The sequence below is a fragment of the Thamnophis elegans genome, chromosome 12, assembly GCF_009769535.1.
Source record: "Thamnophis elegans isolate rThaEle1 chromosome 12, rThaEle1.pri, whole genome shotgun sequence".
NCBI classification, from domain to species: Eukaryota; Metazoa; Chordata; class Lepidosauria; order Squamata; family Colubridae; genus Thamnophis; species Thamnophis elegans.
Window position 1 is genome coordinate 22146115 of NC_045552.1, and position 17131 is coordinate 22163245.

The 17131-nt window shown below is 41.9% G+C and overlaps 1 protein-coding gene across 1 annotated transcript; it reads left to right on the top strand.

Annotated features, from left to right (window-relative positions):
• Nucleotides 1–1188: 1188 nt before the first annotated feature.
• TRAPPC3 (trafficking protein particle complex 3) lies at nt 1189–12318 on the top strand. The gene is made up of 5 exons (XM_032227594.1): nt 1189–1399; nt 7992–8089; nt 8317–8416; nt 9435–9617; nt 10339–12318. The coding sequence occupies exons 1-5, from the start codon at nt 1355–1357 to the stop codon at nt 10456–10458; spliced, it is 546 nt and encodes a 181-aa protein (XP_032083485.1). The 5' UTR covers nt 1189–1354; the 3' UTR covers nt 10459–12318.
• Nucleotides 12319–17131: the final 4813 nt, after the last annotated feature.

The window sequence follows — 17131 nt, forward strand, 5'->3', positions numbered from 1 at the left end:
ATTGCTCCTGGGAGGGCTAGTTTTTGCACATCAAAGGAATTCACTTTGGCTCAGGAAAAACATGGTGTGCTAAACTTCAAAAGGCTGCATGGATGCCATCCTAAAACGCTGGTGTCACTTTTATTAAAATGCTAATAATGAAGCCTAAAATTCTATATCACATGGGGAACTGAAGATGGGTAAAAATGGAGGCATTCTTGTACTTGGGAATTAGTAACTATTAGTAAATATTCCAATTTGCCTTCCAGAAAGAAATTGGTGATTGCAAACTAGCTGTCCACACATATGAACATAGTAAATGCACATCCATAACTTGGATATTAATCAGATCTACATCTCCTTTTCCTTCAGCGGTGGTCTTGTGTTAAGCAACTATGATGGACCCCTTTAGATGTTTGTGAATAGTGGGGTCCTTATGGGAGTGGCCCAAACTGGCAAGACGGCACTCTGTAATGAGCAGGGATGTCCAATCTTGGCATCTTTTGGATGTGTGGATTTTCAACTTCCAGAATTCCCACCCTGGCCTGGGGAATTCTGAGAGTTGGAAATCCACAAGTCTTAAAGTTGCCAAGTTTGAACACTAGTGAACTAGACTATAGCTGAAGTCCACACATACAACCCCAACCCCCGTTCATTCCACATTCAAAAGGAGCATATTTTTAATGTTTTCATAGATGCCATATACTTGAACCACAAATTAAACATCCTGTGAAGAGTCTGATTTTTACCATTGCGTTATTGTCCATGTGGGTTGCTATCTGGAGGGTACGTCCTAAACTTTTTGACAAACTTAAAAAAAATTGAGAAACACTGACAACAAACATTTCTGCTCAGCCACCAGTGGTTTGGAAATAATATTGCCAATTCCCCTGCTCGCATACCATCTCATCTTAATTTATGTTTATCTTATATTAATATCCCTATCTTTAATAATTTAAGATAAATAATTTATCAACAATTTAATTCTTTTATGATCAATAAAACAGATCTTTGAGAGCAGCTAAATGCTGACACCTACTGGGACACAAGGAACATGTCGATCTCATCGATGGGGGGGGACCCCTAAATATAACATTCCCTGCTGCCTTGGAATAAGCTCGCGCAAGCATGCTAGGAATTGTAGGAAGGAATCGTGGCTGCAGGAAGCCCGCGCAGGCGTAATTCAACAAATCGTCTTCCGCCTCCCTCTCGCGCAGACTCTTTGGCGGGCGTTTACCTGTCGCCAGCTGAATGCTGGGAGTCGTAGTCCTCTGCCTCAGGAAAGCGACAAGGCGGAGGCAGGGAGGTTTGCTTCTCCCGGAGCTCCTCTTCCCTGCCGGGCGAGCGGCTCGGCGGCGGCAGCGGCGGCGGCAAAATGGCACGTCAGGGCAGCCGAGGAGGCTCCGAGAGCAAGAAAATGGTAAAGGCCGGTGGCGGGGCGGGGACACGAAGGAAGGCGGGCGTTGGGCGTTCGCCTGGCGGGCCTTGAAGGAGGGGGAAATATGCTATGTTTGTAATGGCCACCATGAATAGATGCTGCGCGTCATGGTTTCCCTGCTAATGTTGGTGCCTTTGCCAGGCGGAAAAGAAGCAGGCACGTAAAAGAGGTGGTGGGGATGAGGCTGACAGGCGGGCCGCCCCCGAGGAAGCCCAGAGGGTCCTAAAAAGTCAGAAAGGGACCTTAATTAGAGCCTATTTTCAAAAAGGCAACAAGAGGAGTTAACCTAATCCTGCATAGCTTCTTCTCTGGTAACTAACCAGAGCATACAAAACCTTTGCTAGACCAGTTCTCGAATACAGCTCATCTGCCTGGAATCTGTACTGTATATCAGACATTAATACAATTGAGCGAGTTCAGAGGTATTTCACGAGAAGAGTCCTCCACTCCTGCTCGCAACAGAATCCCTTATGCCACCAGGCTTGAAATTTTGGGCTTAGACAACTTAGAACTACGCTCCCTACGGTCTGACCTAAGCGTTGTACATAAAATTATCTGCTACAATGTCTTACCTGTCAACGACTACTTCAGCTTCAACTGTATTGCACACAATAGATACAAACTCAAGGTAAACCTCTCCAAACTCTATTGCAGAAAATACCATTTCAGCAACAAAGTCATTGCCTGGAATGCTCTAACTCAGTGGTCCCCAACCTTTTTATCACCGCGGACCAGTCAGCCTTTGATAATTTTACCGTGGCCCGCTGAGCGCGCGCAGGGGTGGGGGGGCGTTGTTCTGCAGCGATCATGGCCCCCAGCCATTAATGTCTAAACTGCTGCAAGATATACTTAAATATTGATAAAATGTGAGGGGGTATACTCACTTCTGTGATATCTATCCATCCATGTCTGTCTCTGTCTCTGTCTCTCTCTCTCTCTCTGTGTATGTATGTGTGTATGCGTGTATGTGTATATATCCTCTATCTATCTATCTATCTATTTATCTATTTATCCATCCATCCATCCATCCATCCCTCTCTATCTATCAATCACCTATCCACCATCTATCTATCTATTCTAGCTGGCTGGGCAATTTGGGGAGTTGAAGTCCAAAAGTGTTAAAGTTGCTGAGATTGAGAAATGAGGACGAAACAAAAGGGAAGAGAATGAAACAAGGTCGTAGAGAGAGATTGCAAAATGAAAGGGCAACTTCTCTTTTTATTTCCTTCCACCCCCACCACCCCCACCGTGCCTCTCTGGCAATTGGCTGCCCAGGAGGTGGGGAGGGGAAGATGTTTCACAGACAGCTGCCACCCGCCCATCTCTCTCTCTCTCTCTCTCTCTCTCTCTCTCCGCCTCCCCATCTGACCTCGGCTGCTCCACGGCGGAGACCCCAGAAGGCAAGCAAAAAAAAAGGGGGGGCTCAGGAGTGGGGGAAGAAAACAAACCCCATCACGTTCCTATCTGTGAAAGCTCCCCGCTCCCTTCCTGGGCAGCCAATTGCCAGAGAGGCAGTGTGTGTACGTGTGTGTGTGGGGGGGGGGGGTTGGCAGCCCGCGGCGCGCCTAGTCCGCTGTGGAACGCGCTGCCACCCGCCCAGCGCTCGCTCTCTCGCTCTCTCGCTCTCTCTCCCCCCCCCTCCAATCTCCCGCTTCTGCTTCGGCCGGCCAGCAACTTGTCCCCGCTTGCCCGGGGACTGGCCTCTGATTGGCTGGCGGGGAGAAAGCCTCGCCAGGGAAGGAGGCGAGGACTCCGCGGTGACGTCATGGGGATGGCACCCCCAGGTAGCGGCGAACCGAACGCGCTCCGTCTCCACGGGCTGCCAAGGCGGCCAGGCGGGCGGCCGGGGTGGGAGTGGGGTTTGGACCGGAGAGGCGGCTCTCGGGTTCGAGTCCCGGGGTTGATCTCAGGCTGCGCGTGTGGGTGAAGAGGCAGCAGGGATCATGGCCCCCGGCCGCTGCAGCGATCATGGCCCCCGGCCGCTGCGCGGCCCGGTGCCAGGTACTCCGCGGCCCGGCACCGGTCCGCGGACCGGGGGTTGGGGACCACTGCTCTAACTGACACTCTGGTTTCATCCCAAAACCCCCGTAGCTTTAACCTTAGACTGTTTAATGTTGACGTCACCCCATTCCTAAGAGGTCTATAAAGGGGACGTGCATAAGCGCACGAATGTGCCTACCATCCCTGTCCTAACAACCCCATTTATTGGTATCCATTTCATGTATTCAGAATCATGTTTATACTTATATATGTTATCTAATAAATGCTTGATGAAATAAATAGATAGATAGATGATAGATAGATAGATAGATAGATAGATAGATAGATAGATAGATAGATAGATGATAGATAGATAGATAGATAGATAGATAGATAGATAGATAGATAGATAGATGATAGATAGATAGATAGATAGATAGATAGATGATAAAAGCATATTTGGTCAAGAGGAAAAATATCAAGCTTTATGTAATCATCATATTGTCCTATATGTTGTATTATATATTATTATATTTAGTAATAATGCCCTGTATGATGTATTATGTTATATTATCCCTTATATATAATATTGTCCCTGCGCGTGCGTGTGTGCGCACACACACACACACACACACACCATGTATTCATCATATAGGATTGACTTACATGCTGTATTTATATATTAATATGTAGTTATATGATATTATTATCCTTTATGGTATTATCCTATTATACTGTTACAAACATGTAATAATAATAATAGTACCTTTTGCATTTTTCTTCTTGATTCCCTTTGCCTTTTCTTATTTATGGAATTGGGGTCCCTTTCCTATTTTTAATTGCAATTATTTTCATTATCACTTATTAATGGATGCACATGAAATATTAATATTGTATACCTTTCCACATCTTGGTAATTAGGGTATTTTATTTATTAATTTTATTATTTATTAAACTTACATGCCCTCCCCCTCAATCTCAACAACTCTGAATCTCACAAAAACAAGCAAACAGAATACAATAAAATCAAGCAAAAAATTTCACTAGGAAACCTAGTGACTTGGTTTATACAGTTAGAAATGTTGATTAAAGTGATAGGCAGGTTCCCCTAACTTTTCTGGTTTACAAGATCATTTTCATAATAGTGAAAAGATGAACAGTCTGAATGCTTCAGAAATACTTTTAAAATTATAAAATATAAAGTGTTACAAAATAAAACTCACCAGATATATCAAATCTGAAAGAAAATGTTGGCAGGATGTATGACTGCATAAAATAAAATGTTTCATCTTGATAGTTTACAAGAGACAATGCGCAAGGAACAATAAGTAGAATACAACATAGAATGCAATAAAATTAAGAAAACCAAACTATAATCAAACTGAGGTGAAGTCAAGTGTCAAATGCCATCTGGATTGGGGCAAAAGAGTGATCAAAATGCATGAGATATGGCAGCTTCCCATATCCAAAAACTATAATACTGGGGAAGTGTTAACATGTTGCAGAGTGAAGACAAGTTGAGGTAGACATTGTAGACGAATAAACATTTTTGCTTGGTGTAGCAAATGTAGACCAAGATATGCTTTTCTCTCTTACAGCATTAGAAATCAGGAATTCAGGAGAAGGAAACACTTCTATATGTAATGCATAGTTAGGCCATCAGATATGATAGTGGACACCAATTCAGATTGTTTTAGACATATGCATTGCAAATTTAGGTAATGAATAGCGTCTAGTCTTATGAATTGGGTAGTGCCTCCTGAATCCTAGCAGTATACTTAAATTATAGGAGCTGAGGAAACATATTGGGACTGTTCCTTTCTGTCCATGCCTGTGTGTTTCATGAATGCATTTGGTCAGCCACTGTGTCTATGAAATGTTGGACTAGATAGACAATTGGGCAGATCCTACTTAGTCATTGATATGTCCACATCTCAGTTCAAGACCTGAGATTGCCTCAACACAAATGTTGAAGGGCCCACATGGATTTCATATTTTTGTAGGGTGATTGAACAGGGATTTGTAAAAACTCATTTTCCCAAGTCACATCATTTCTTGGTTACTTTGGGCCTGTGGGTCCTTCTTCCTCTGCATGGATATGGATGAGGGAGGGAGGGTTGGTAAACCTAGTGGATTCCAGAGAGAGAATTGATAGATTTGGTGGATTCTGGGATACTCTGGGAGATTTCCATTGTGAGGTGGGCAATCCTGCCAGTTGGGATCGTTCTAGTTCTTTAACATTAAGGTGTAATGCTGATTTTATTGACTCCTCTCTTGAGCCTAGGTGCATTTTTATAAAAATCTAAATGTTTCTATACTTCAACAATAATGGGATTAGGACATATAAGAATCAACCAGATCTCTCAAGCATGTGTAACCTGCTTCCTTTGCTTTCTTTGCTACTAATTGTGATAGATTTTCATCTTGTTGGAAAATGGTTTCAGCATGTCTAGTTCAAAGTCCAAATTGTTTAGATTTCTAAACAAGGTCATGGATTAACAGATTTAATTTACAGGAAGATAGATTGCAATTGAATGCAGTGAAGAACTTTCTAACAGTAAGAACAGTTTCTCCATGGAACCAATAACATTGCATAAGAGTGAGCTTCCCTTTGTTGGATGTGTTCAAATCCAGTCAAATGCTTTGATTTGGATTCCTGTAATGAACAAACATCAGTAGCCTAAATGGCAGCTTCTAAGTCAATGCCACCGTTTGGTTTTACTCCAAAACAGTGAACCTTTATGAACAATAGCCACAATTCCTCTCTTTTTAATAGCTATAGATGGGCAAAATGTTCAGAAACGAACTGTTAGCTGTTGAGCATTCTCCATTCTGTCATGCACTGTTTTTTTCCATTTGCCTTGTCAATAGTTATTAAAATATGTGGCGGTGTTACTAACTCTTCCTTTACTTTTTTCTCTTTTTCCACTCTGCAATTATCAGCTAGGTTACAGAAATCTTCAGGCTCCCTTTCCAAGCTTTCTAATTCTACAAAACAGCTTTATGTAGCTTTATAATGCTAATTCTATAAAGCAGCTTGGCCAGTCTGGATCTCCTATTAACCTTCAACTCTCTGTATCCTCTGCTGACTGATGGCTATGGTGTCTCTGGATCCATTTGATACCAGGATTCCAAGTCGTAGCTTCCAGAGGATCTTGCTTCCCCCCCCCCACTATAATAAAAGCAGTATTGTGGTGCAAGCTCTACCGCTGTGGGTTATTGTGACATATGCAAAAAAATAAGGTGGGGGTGAATGAGGCTTCTGCCATGCACTACTTTTCTCAGCCTGAATCCCTTTTGCTGCCTTGACAGATGACATTGGTTGCAAAACATCTAAAACCATGCAAAATGCAACCACTCAGAAAAAGAGGTGTGGATTGTTGGATTGCTGCCCTCAATATTGCTACTCTGTAGAAATAGCATCATGTTGAATGAACCTTAACTTCACACATGACTTGATTGTCTCTTCTGTGTTTTTGCTTTGTGTCAGCACGTGAGAATGTGGTGTGATTTCTATTGTCTCACTAAACTCTGATGTCTTTTTTTCTCCTTTTCTGCTTGCCTGCTGCTTTCATTCTGTAGTATTGGTATTTGCCATTCATTTCACCTTCTGCATCTATGCATCTCATGGTAGGTTTTAGGTTTCTTAATCTGAGACTAGACATTTCTGCTGTATGAAATGAGATTTTAATAAAATCTTAAAGTCTTAAGCAGGGTTTGTCAATATATACTGCCGTACCTTTTAAAACCTTTACATTTTCAGCTCTTAATAGGAAGGCATTTGTGTAGCCAATAACTGATGGATTGGTTATTCAACTTTAAGTTTTAGGGATGGGTGAAAAATACAGCAAGTATATTTTTTGTCTTTGTTGATGGTGTCTACATTTCTGCTGAAAGTTTATTAGCTTTGTGGTTCCTTTGACTTTTTAAGTGGCATATTATTGAAACAATGCAAGTCAAAAAAATCCTTCTTATAAGAACTGAACACTTGGAATCTGTCAAATGCCTTTCTTTTTTTCAGTGACCATTTTCATCTTGAAACCAAGGAATTCAATTTTGTGAAATTGTTTGCTCTGAAAAGTTCTGCTGATCCAATGTTTGGGCCAAACTATTGATTAGGTCTGGCCACAGGGAGTATGTGACTCCATTGTTCCAATAGCTTAATTGTCTCTTTTATGGAAGCATCACTTTGTGTGCCAAATTCTATCCTCACTCAAGCAAGTATTGATTAATGAACACAGGAGCAGTTGTTACGCCAAGAATATTAAGGGATTGGGTTAGAATTTATGGGCTATCTGTTGGTAGCCATCTTCAAGTCATAGAAGAATCACTGATGCTAAGGAAAAGCAGAAGTCTCTCCCCATTTTCTATTTCTTCTTCATATCTTTAGGACAGAGTTGTTTTATTTATTCTTCTCACCCTCATTCAAAACGTATGACCCTTGCAGTATTCATGCTCTTCACTATTCTGGTGAAGCAAGTCTTCTTGTTCATTTTTTTTTCTTGTGACAGACTAAGCTGTGGCTGGGTCAGACCCTAAATATTTGCACCCTTTTTTGTCTGGTATATGCTAAATATGTTATGAATTTGTCTAGAGCTCGGAGCTCTTCACTTTGACGTATGGGGCTTTGGTCACTCAGCTGTGTAAGGACTACGAGAATGATGAAGATGTCAACAAGCAGCTTGACAAAATGTAAGTAACAGAAACAACATGGGTGTTCTCAGGTTAGAAATGCCTGAAACCCCTTTTCCATGGGTTATTTGCTTTGCAGAATAAAACTAATTTTATCCATTCCTTGGAATTTGGGAAAATAAATGAGCATGGGTTTCCTTCCTAAAGCCTCAGAGTGTTTCCCTCCAGTCTGACTTGCTTGGTGTGACCACAGTTTCATGGCATCTTGCTTTTGGCTGCTTTAATAGGGGCTACAACATAGGTGTTCGACTTGTGGAAGACTTTCTAGCACGATCCAATGTTGGGAGATGTCATGACTTTCGAGAAACGGCAGATGTGATTGCAAAGGTGATGCCTCTTTTTGACTCTTCGGCTTTGTTTCTGCATGTTTATTGTTTGCTTCTGTTGCTGTTAAATCTTATTTTCTTTGAACTTATTATAGCTATATATTAGGAACACAATTTTCTCAGTACAAAACAAATTTCACTCTCTTAGTTTATTAGTATTGTTTCACTTCTGTTTTATTTAAAAATAGAGACAATTCCAGAAAACAGCTGAAAACAAGGCTAGTTTTCAGCTGTTTTCTGAAATTGTCCCTAACCTAAAACAGAAGTGAATCAATAATAATAAAAAAATTAAAAGTGTTTTTATTATCAAAGCTGGATATCTCTGACTTTTTACCAAGAAGTTAAGTAAGATGAGATAATTTTGTAACAGGGAAAAAAAAGGAAACAGGATCAGCATTTCTCCTATTCCCATGTAAGACAATGGTCTAAATCAGGGGTGTCAAATTTGATTTCATTGAGGGCCTCATCAGGGTTGTGCTTGACCTTGAGGGGCCGGGGTGGATGTGGCCAGGGTGGGCATGGTCAGCTCGACATGTCTTGTGTACGTGGGTGCCTGTGGTGACCCAAACATTCTGCCAGCAAAAACAGGCTCCCGAGCTCCGTTTTTGGCTGCAATGGCCTCCTGCAACCCTCTGCCAGCTAAAATGGAGCTCGGTTTTCATTGGCAGAGGCACCACAGGCTGTTCCTTTGTTGTTTCAAGGGCGGCCCTGCGGGCCGGATGCTGCCCCTAGACCTTGAGTTTGACACCCCTGGTCTAAATGTTACCACTGTTTTTAGAAGGGGAAGGCATCAGACAAAATGCAGAGAATTGCTTATCAAAATCAGTTGTCAGGATTCTGATAACTTCAGTATTGTCTTATCTGGTGTGTGGAAAAGAGCTTACTTAAGTATGTTACGTTGAAGAATTGCTGGGGTTTGCTTTGTGGTCGTTTGTTTGTTGATGTGTAAAAAATAGTGGCTTGCTAAATCTTTCCCTCTTTGAACCCAGTTCTTCTCTCATATCTGTTTCTCTTAATAGGTAGCATTTAAAATGTACTTGGGTATCACACCAAGCATCACAAACTGGAGTCCGGCAGGCGACGAATTCTCCCTTATCTTGGAAAACAATCCACTGGTGGATTTTGTGGAATTACCAGACAACCATTCCTCTCTTATTTACTCTAACCTCTTATGCGGGGTGCTCCGGGGAGCCCTGGAAATGGTGAGAAGAAGAGGAGACCAGTTGAACCAATGGCCCTGGTGGCTGCTTTTAATGAAATGCAAAATTCAAAATAAATTGTGGACATTAAGTACATGGGTTTATGTTAAAAAGTATCAACAGTATGTTAAAGTAATGGATAGCATTCATTTGGTAATATTAGATTTCCGTTAGGTCTGTGAGTCGGAGGACATCAATTGAAAGAATTTAAGTATTTTCCAACTTTTCCATCTAAAAAAAAAGTCTCTAAAATTTCCTCCATATATTCAAGTGCACTTGTGTTAATAAAAAGGTTAGTTTTCAGACTGTTAACACTGTAGTATTGTGAAGGCCAAAATAGTGTTCTCATTTATCTGGACTGGATCAACTCTTTGTATTGCATTCATGGGCCATCTCTTATAAGGATTCTAAGTAGCTCACAGTCAGATAGCTACGGTATTAATGAGGATGACTTTGGAACCTTTCGTGATATGTCCTAAGAACAATTCGTGAGTCCATCAAATCCTCAATACAAAGAGAGCAGGGGAAATCACATCGCTTACAAGACAGGAAGGTCGATAAAGGCAGTACAAGAAAGACTGTATATGGAAGAAGGGTGACTTTTCATAAATAACAGGATGTATCTTGGCATGAATACCTGTCCTTTTCAAAGGGGTTTGGCACTTTATGGAGCTGTTGTAGGGAAACATCTCAAAAGTGTGGACTTCCCTCTCTCTCATCATAGGTACAGATGGCTGTGGATGTCAGATTTCTCCTGGACACCTTGAAAGGGGATGGAGTCACAGAAATAAGGATGAAGTTTATCAGGCGGATTGAAGACAACCTCCCAGTTGGAGAGGAGTGAGTCTTGAGCAGCCTTCATATTGGACTGGAAGGGATGAAGTCACTGAATCGGAGCTTCATTCGCATACAGTACCCTGTGTACTTTGAGACACTGACTGGTTAAGACGTCAATTCATTTGAAATAGTCTGTTTTATTTCCACAGATTTCTATTAAAAGCTTTTGTAGGATGTAGAACTCTTTTCATATTCATCAGAAACACAAGGCACCCTTTTCCTTGTTACCACGCTTAGCTCCATGCAAAAATACAGGATATTAAAACTGTAATTTTGAACCTTGGAATAATTCCAGATGCCACTTTCGTTCTGCAGTATGTGAAGAATTCTGCCATTATTGTCCTCTGTGTATGCTGGTCAGTTTTCCTTCACGGGGAAGCCATTCCTGATAGCACAGAATGTATTCTATGATTTGAAAGAATTGAGAGCTCCTAATGGATTTGGACTTGTCCTTTTAGTTTTGCCATTCAACAAAACAATTAAAATGTATGTTGAATCAAAAGCTGGATCCATTTTGACAGTCCTGAAGGAAGTGGGTCATTGAAACTCAACAGAATCCCAGTTAGTTGGTTGTTTCCAGTTTCGTCTGTCTTCCTAGTTGGTTGGGCAAAATAGTTTTAATGAACCAATGATGTAGGGCTCAAGTTTCAAATGTTTATATAGTGTCAGAAAAATGATATTCTCTCTCAGGGCCTCTTCTTTAGCACATCTTTGATTTTGGTAACTAATTGAAGAGTTGTTCACACCAGCTTTGTTTTCAAAAATATTACCATTGGGCATCTGTGCTGAGAAGATAGAGATGGTAGTAGCATGTTTCACGTGCATTCAAGTTTTTCTTAAGAAAAAGGGCTCTCAAGATTGCAGAGAGAAGGGTATAAACAGCCTTGCGTGGTAGATTGATCAGTGTATCAAATGCTGGATGATTGAAGGGAATTTGAAGAGTATCTTGGCAGAGCTTAAAAGTGAACATTCATTGAGTTCGTCATAGTGTATATCTTATGAGGTTCTAAGCTTTCTATTGGACAGAACAGCCTTAGTTGCATTTTATGGACAAATCTGTACTAAATGGCGGAAATCCCTTGAATTGAGGATCCCATGGAGAATGTATGGTTTAAACATAGAAATGCCTGCAATGCTTGAAAAGGCACAAGAGGCTTCTGGTGATCTCTGTCTTCTTAAAGCATAATGGAATCCATTATCCCATGCTGATGTTGGTGAAAAGATTGCAGTACTTCATTCGCTAGAGAAATTAATTGGTGGTTGGGAGGCTTTATGATTTACTTGTGTGGGCATCAACTGAATGGTATTTTAAAAGTTGGCAAAGGGAGCCGTACTTATTTGATGACTTGGTCTTGTAAATAATGCTCTGGGTAATATGTGCAGCGGGAGAATGAAATGGCTTACCTAATTGCAAGAAAATGAAAACCAAACAGTTGCTTTCTCAAGACAGTGGGGCCATTTTTAAGGGTATATTGGTCACATTTTCCGGCGCTCTTCTATGATTTTTCTCAGTTGCTTTGCAGAAACATAGACACAATATGCTTTTTTGCATCATAATGGATAAAAATTTGAGCATACTTGCTTTGGAATAATTAATTCTGACTGTTGGAGGAGTCTAGCCCTGAGAAAATCATTTTTGTTTCTTTTGTAATTTTTCATAGTTTTGAAAAATTACGTTGATCTACAGCTGATTGGTGAATATTGATTAGTTAGATGCGATTTACACCTTTTTATTTGTATATGGGGTATGTCATATGTTCCATTTTTGAAGGTATTGTTTTGAATCTCTTATATTAAATACACTCTTAAATTAAGGTGTATGGCAGTAGATTCATAGTTAATTTTATTAAATTTTATCCTATTTTCACTCTCCTCTCTTTTTCCACACTTTAGCAACATAGATTTTTGATTGATTGATTGTATTTCTATGGCCATCTATCTCACAAGGAATGTCTGGATGGTATACAGCAATTAAATTAACTATATAAAAATAAACATTATAAAAATATAAATCATTATTAAAATTAAACATTATTAAAAGTTAAAATATACAACCACAAAACAGAGTAAAAGAGAGTAAATATATCAACCACATTAGTGGAGCCATCCTATAATATTACTGGTTCTCTGGCTGACATAACAGACCTTAAGGATCTTCCAGAGTGCTAAGAGGGATGGAGCTAACCTGAATTCAGGGATGGGAGAATATTCCAGCCAGGCAAATGTCACGGCAGAGAAGCTCTCTCCTCCTATAAATTCCTAGCACGAGGGTGGGCATATATGACCCCTTTATGATTTCAACTCCCAGAATTCCTCAGCCAGCCATGTGAGTGGGAGTTGAAGTCCACAGGTCATAAAGGAATCATAGTGGCCCACCTCTGCTCTAGCAGATGGTACCTGCTGCATGTCTTCTCTGTTGGGTCTAGTGGGATGGGCTGATATAATTGGGAGAGGTCCCATACCATAAAGGGTTTTAAAAGTTAAAACCAGTGCCATGAATTGGTTGGAGAAGCAAAGTGGCAGCCAATGTGTATCGTGCTGTCCTGGGGCCACGCATAACTGCATTCTGCACAATTGAAACTTCTGAATACTCTTTAAGGGCAACCTCATGTAGAGCACATTACTATTTTGGAGGTGATTAGGGCATGAGTAGCTGAACAAAGCCACCTGATCAGGAATAGCACAATTGGCAGCCGATAAGCTCTGTAAAGACCCTTCTAACCATGACTGCTACCTGCTCTTTGAGGACCACCAGATGGTGAACCAGATCTGTCTGGAGCAGTGCAACTCCATCTACCACGAAAGATTGAATAGTCCTAGAACCACTAGGCCCCAAAACCCAAAGCCACTCAGTCTTGCAGTGTAGAGCTGAAGACTGTTGTTCCCTCTCCAGACCCTCATAGTCTCCAGGCCATAGGATAAGACATTCATGGTATTACTTAATTTGGATGGGACACTGTGTCAGCCTCTGTTTTGCTTGCCACGCTTGCTTGCTATCGGCTGCCAGAGGAACTGGAGGGGGGCATAGTAATGGGGAAGGGAATATTGTACTGGAGGAGTCTTGTTCTCACCATCTTCTGCGCATGCTGGTGGCTGATGTTTGGATTTGGTCAAGGCCAACCGTTCCACATACCAACTTGATGAGGCTGTTTGAAGATGCACCCCACACAACATCTTAGGGAGTTGCAGATTGGACAATAGGTTGGGGAATTGGGGGGAGGGTACTGGGTAAACGTTTGATATGTATATGTTCCCGCCTTTCTGGCTCAGATCTTGCTTTCTTTTAGCTGTTTTCACTTCATATCTAGTAAAAGTACTTTATTAAAATGGAGTTGAGGCTTTCCTTTCTTGGATATTGAAGGAGGCATGCTTCACACACTGTTACATAATTGGGTGTCATCAATGTCCTGATGATACCTCACCCCATGGCAATAGATGGACTCACCCAGTTGCCTCAGAGAGATGATACAAAGGAGAGGAGAGCACCAAACCCTGTGCCACCCCATAAAATAGGGGCCCAAGAGCAGGACCTCTCCTCTCCAACCACCACCTATTGGAATCAACTCCAGAGAAAGGAGGCAAATCAGCACATCCTCATGTCATCTACTTTCAATCCTCTGAGCGATTCCAGAAGGACACCATGGCCAATGGGATCGAAAACCACCAAGAGGTGAAGTAGGGCAAGGATCAACATACTACCACCATCATGCTTGCCATCGAGATCTTCCAAAAGTAAAACCAGTGCTGTTTCTGTCCTACAGCTATTCCTGAATCCAAGATTCCAGATAATCTTCTTGCTCCAAGGTCCTTTGAAGCTGTCACCCAACCACTTTCTCAAACGGATTGAAGCCTCCAAGACCATAAGACTGGGGAATCCCACTGCCAATGCAGAAATGGAGCTCAAGCAGGGAGGTGGTGTATGGCAGGGGAGCTGGTACAATGACCACAATCTCAATGGATCCCTAGAGCCCAACTTAATGAACAAGATCCCACATCCAGCCGTGAGCCGACAAAAGGGCGAACAACAAAACCGTGCCAACTAAACCATGTCGCTAAAACCGCGACGTCATCAACGCGCCAACAACAACGTGGCGACAACAGCGCGGAGACAGAAGGGCGATTTCAGTCGACGGGGGTGATTTAAGTTAAGGTAAGGGTTAGGTTTAGGGTTAGATTTAGGGTTAGGTTTAGCGTTACGTTTAGGGTTAGGTTTAGCGTTACGTTTAGGGTTAGGGTTAGGGTTAGGGTTAGCGTTACATTTAGGGTTACGATTAGGGTTAGCGTTACGTTTAGGGTTAGGGTTAGATTTAGGGTTAGGTTTAGTTTTACAGCGCGCTTCTGTCGCCACGCTGTTGTCGGCGCGATTCAGCGCTCATTCGTCGGAGCGCTTTAGAACACACAGTTTTGTCACCGCGGTTTAGTCAGGCGCGGTTTTGTCGTTCACCCTTTTGTCGGTGAACCCATCCAGCGACCTGTGGAGAGCGTCCCCTGGAAGACATAAGAGATTGCTGGATGATGATCATCAAACTGGCACTCCTACCTTAGTCTTGGATCATGCCATACTCGAAACCCAACTGGGCACGAATCTGAAAGAGCCATCACAACCACCTGGATCCAGCCAGGTCTTGGCAGCGCATGCCAAGTTAGCCCTCTCATCAATGATTAGATTGCACACAAAGGAGGCTTTATTACAGACTGACATGGCATTTAAAAGCAGGAAACCAGGCCACCCTGAAGTTCAGTTGATTGGGTACAAGAACCTGGGGAGGGTTTGAGAAACAGTGGTGACCAAAGTCAGGGAACAATCAAGTTTTGGATTGTGCCACTCAGGTTTTGTGGAAACAAGTGGAAACCGTGTGCTAGTTATCCCAAAAGTTGGTCAGTGGCACCACACCATTCTGCTGCTTCTAATAATTGGGATGGCAAAAACACAAAAATATGATTTACCAAGTGAATTCATTCTTAGGGTAAGCGGTGGCAGAATTCTTTCTCTCATTGTATAGGCCTTCCACTAGATGTCCCTAGTTATCTAGAAGGATTCACTTGGAAGGAAGGGCTGGCTGCTCTCTGCACCACAGAAGTTTTACTTTTCTTTTTCAAAAAACTGGTAATGGTAGAAAGGTGAATGTATTATTTGTATACTATCTGTCATTCTACAGTACTCCTCTTTACACAATTTAAAATTTAAGATGCATTAAAAATTAAAAGATACAAATCAGAGATCGTAAATAATGGAGGGATAACTTTGGGAGATGTTACTTGCCAAGGTGCATAGAAATTGTTTCAGGGCTATTATTCTAAGCCTAATTCCCACTGAGGAGGTCATGTCCATTCAATTAATATAAAGTTGTCCCTAATGCTAACTGTAAACCTTTTAGCTGGTCTTCTTGTCTTTGAAAAGGATGGAAAGAGAGCTCTGTGGCTATTTATGAAAACAGATCGGAGGTGGGTTGCCCCCGGTTCTGCCAAATTAGGCAGAACCGGTGGCGGTGGGAGGCTCCACTCACCTGCCCGGATGCTTTGCGCATGCGCATGAGCACCCGCACGAGCGAACCGGTAGTAAACCAGCTAGCAATCCACCACTGAAACAGATAGTAAGAATTGGGCCATGTCTTTTTTCTGTATTCTTGTTTTATACTTCTGTAGATTCCAGTTTTTAGCAGGGGAACATAGAAACCTAAACCCTGCCATGCTGGATTGTGCCAGGACAACAAAAACATCACTGTAAAACAGATTCACCCCCTCCCTTCACTTATCTCAATTAACATAAAACAAAAAATCAGAGTATGTTTCTAATTTAGATAATTTCTTTTCCAACTTAAACTTCTAACTGCTGATGCTTGGTGACGTTTAAACTGTAGCATTAAAGTTTTATTTTATAATCTCATAGTTACCAGTCTAATTTTGGCTTTCCAGAAGTGATCTCTGTTGGCTCTGGAAATTCCCCCATAGAAAATGTATTTTGTAAAATGATTTAGCTTCAAGATGGATCTCTGCAGAGGTGGTATTCAGCCAGTTCAGACAAGTTCTGGTATACCGGTAGCGGAAATTTTGAGTAGTTCAGAGAACCGGCAAATACCACCTCTGACTGGCCCCGCCCTCCTGCCCCTGCCATTCCCTGTCCTATATTCCCTTGTTTTTTAGCTCAGCTGATTCGTGCTGCAGCGTGGATTGCTGTGCCCCAGCTGAGCTAAAAAAACAGTTCAGCTCACCAGTGCTGACACCAAGGGTGGTCTTTGAGTGCGTGTGTTAGGCACGAGCACGCGCGCAAAGCACACTCATAAAACCGGTAAGAAAAGGTTTCCCACCACTACTGTACTTTCTATGAAACATCATGTGATGTGATGTCTTATACTAGGATGCTTTCTTCGTTGTAATTAACATTTTGTGGTGGCAGTAAGTTGAGTTTCTTCTCTGGGTTTTCAGCTAGTAGTTGAAGACGTTTCCTTAATAAAGATGGATAACTAAACTTTTTATGGTTGATGCTAATAGTAACCAAATTTGTTCCGGCTGCATAGACTGGAGAGACTCCCTGTACGTCCAGTGATAGAGACAGAAGTCTGTGCTTTGTAGCTTACTGAGAAGAGGGAGGTGAATTGTCCAATTACAGTATATGCTATTTATTTTTGAATGGTTGATGCTGTTTTAAACATTGAACACCCTATTGGGGACCTCTCTGC

Excerpts from the sequence above, each read along its gene's own strand:
- TRAPPC3 (XM_032227594.1), top strand. The coding sequence starts at position 1,355 with ATGGCACGTCAGGGCAGCCGAGGAGGCTCCGAGAGCAAGAAAATG. Across the intron at positions 8,090-8,316 it reads AACAAGCAGCTTGACAAAAT|GGGCTACAACATAGGTGTTC; the intron begins GTAAGTAACAGA and ends CTGCTTTAATAG. Across the intron at positions 9,618-10,338 it reads TCCGGGGAGCCCTGGAAATG|GTACAGATGGCTGTGGATGT; the intron begins GTGAGAAGAAGA and ends CTCTCATCATAG.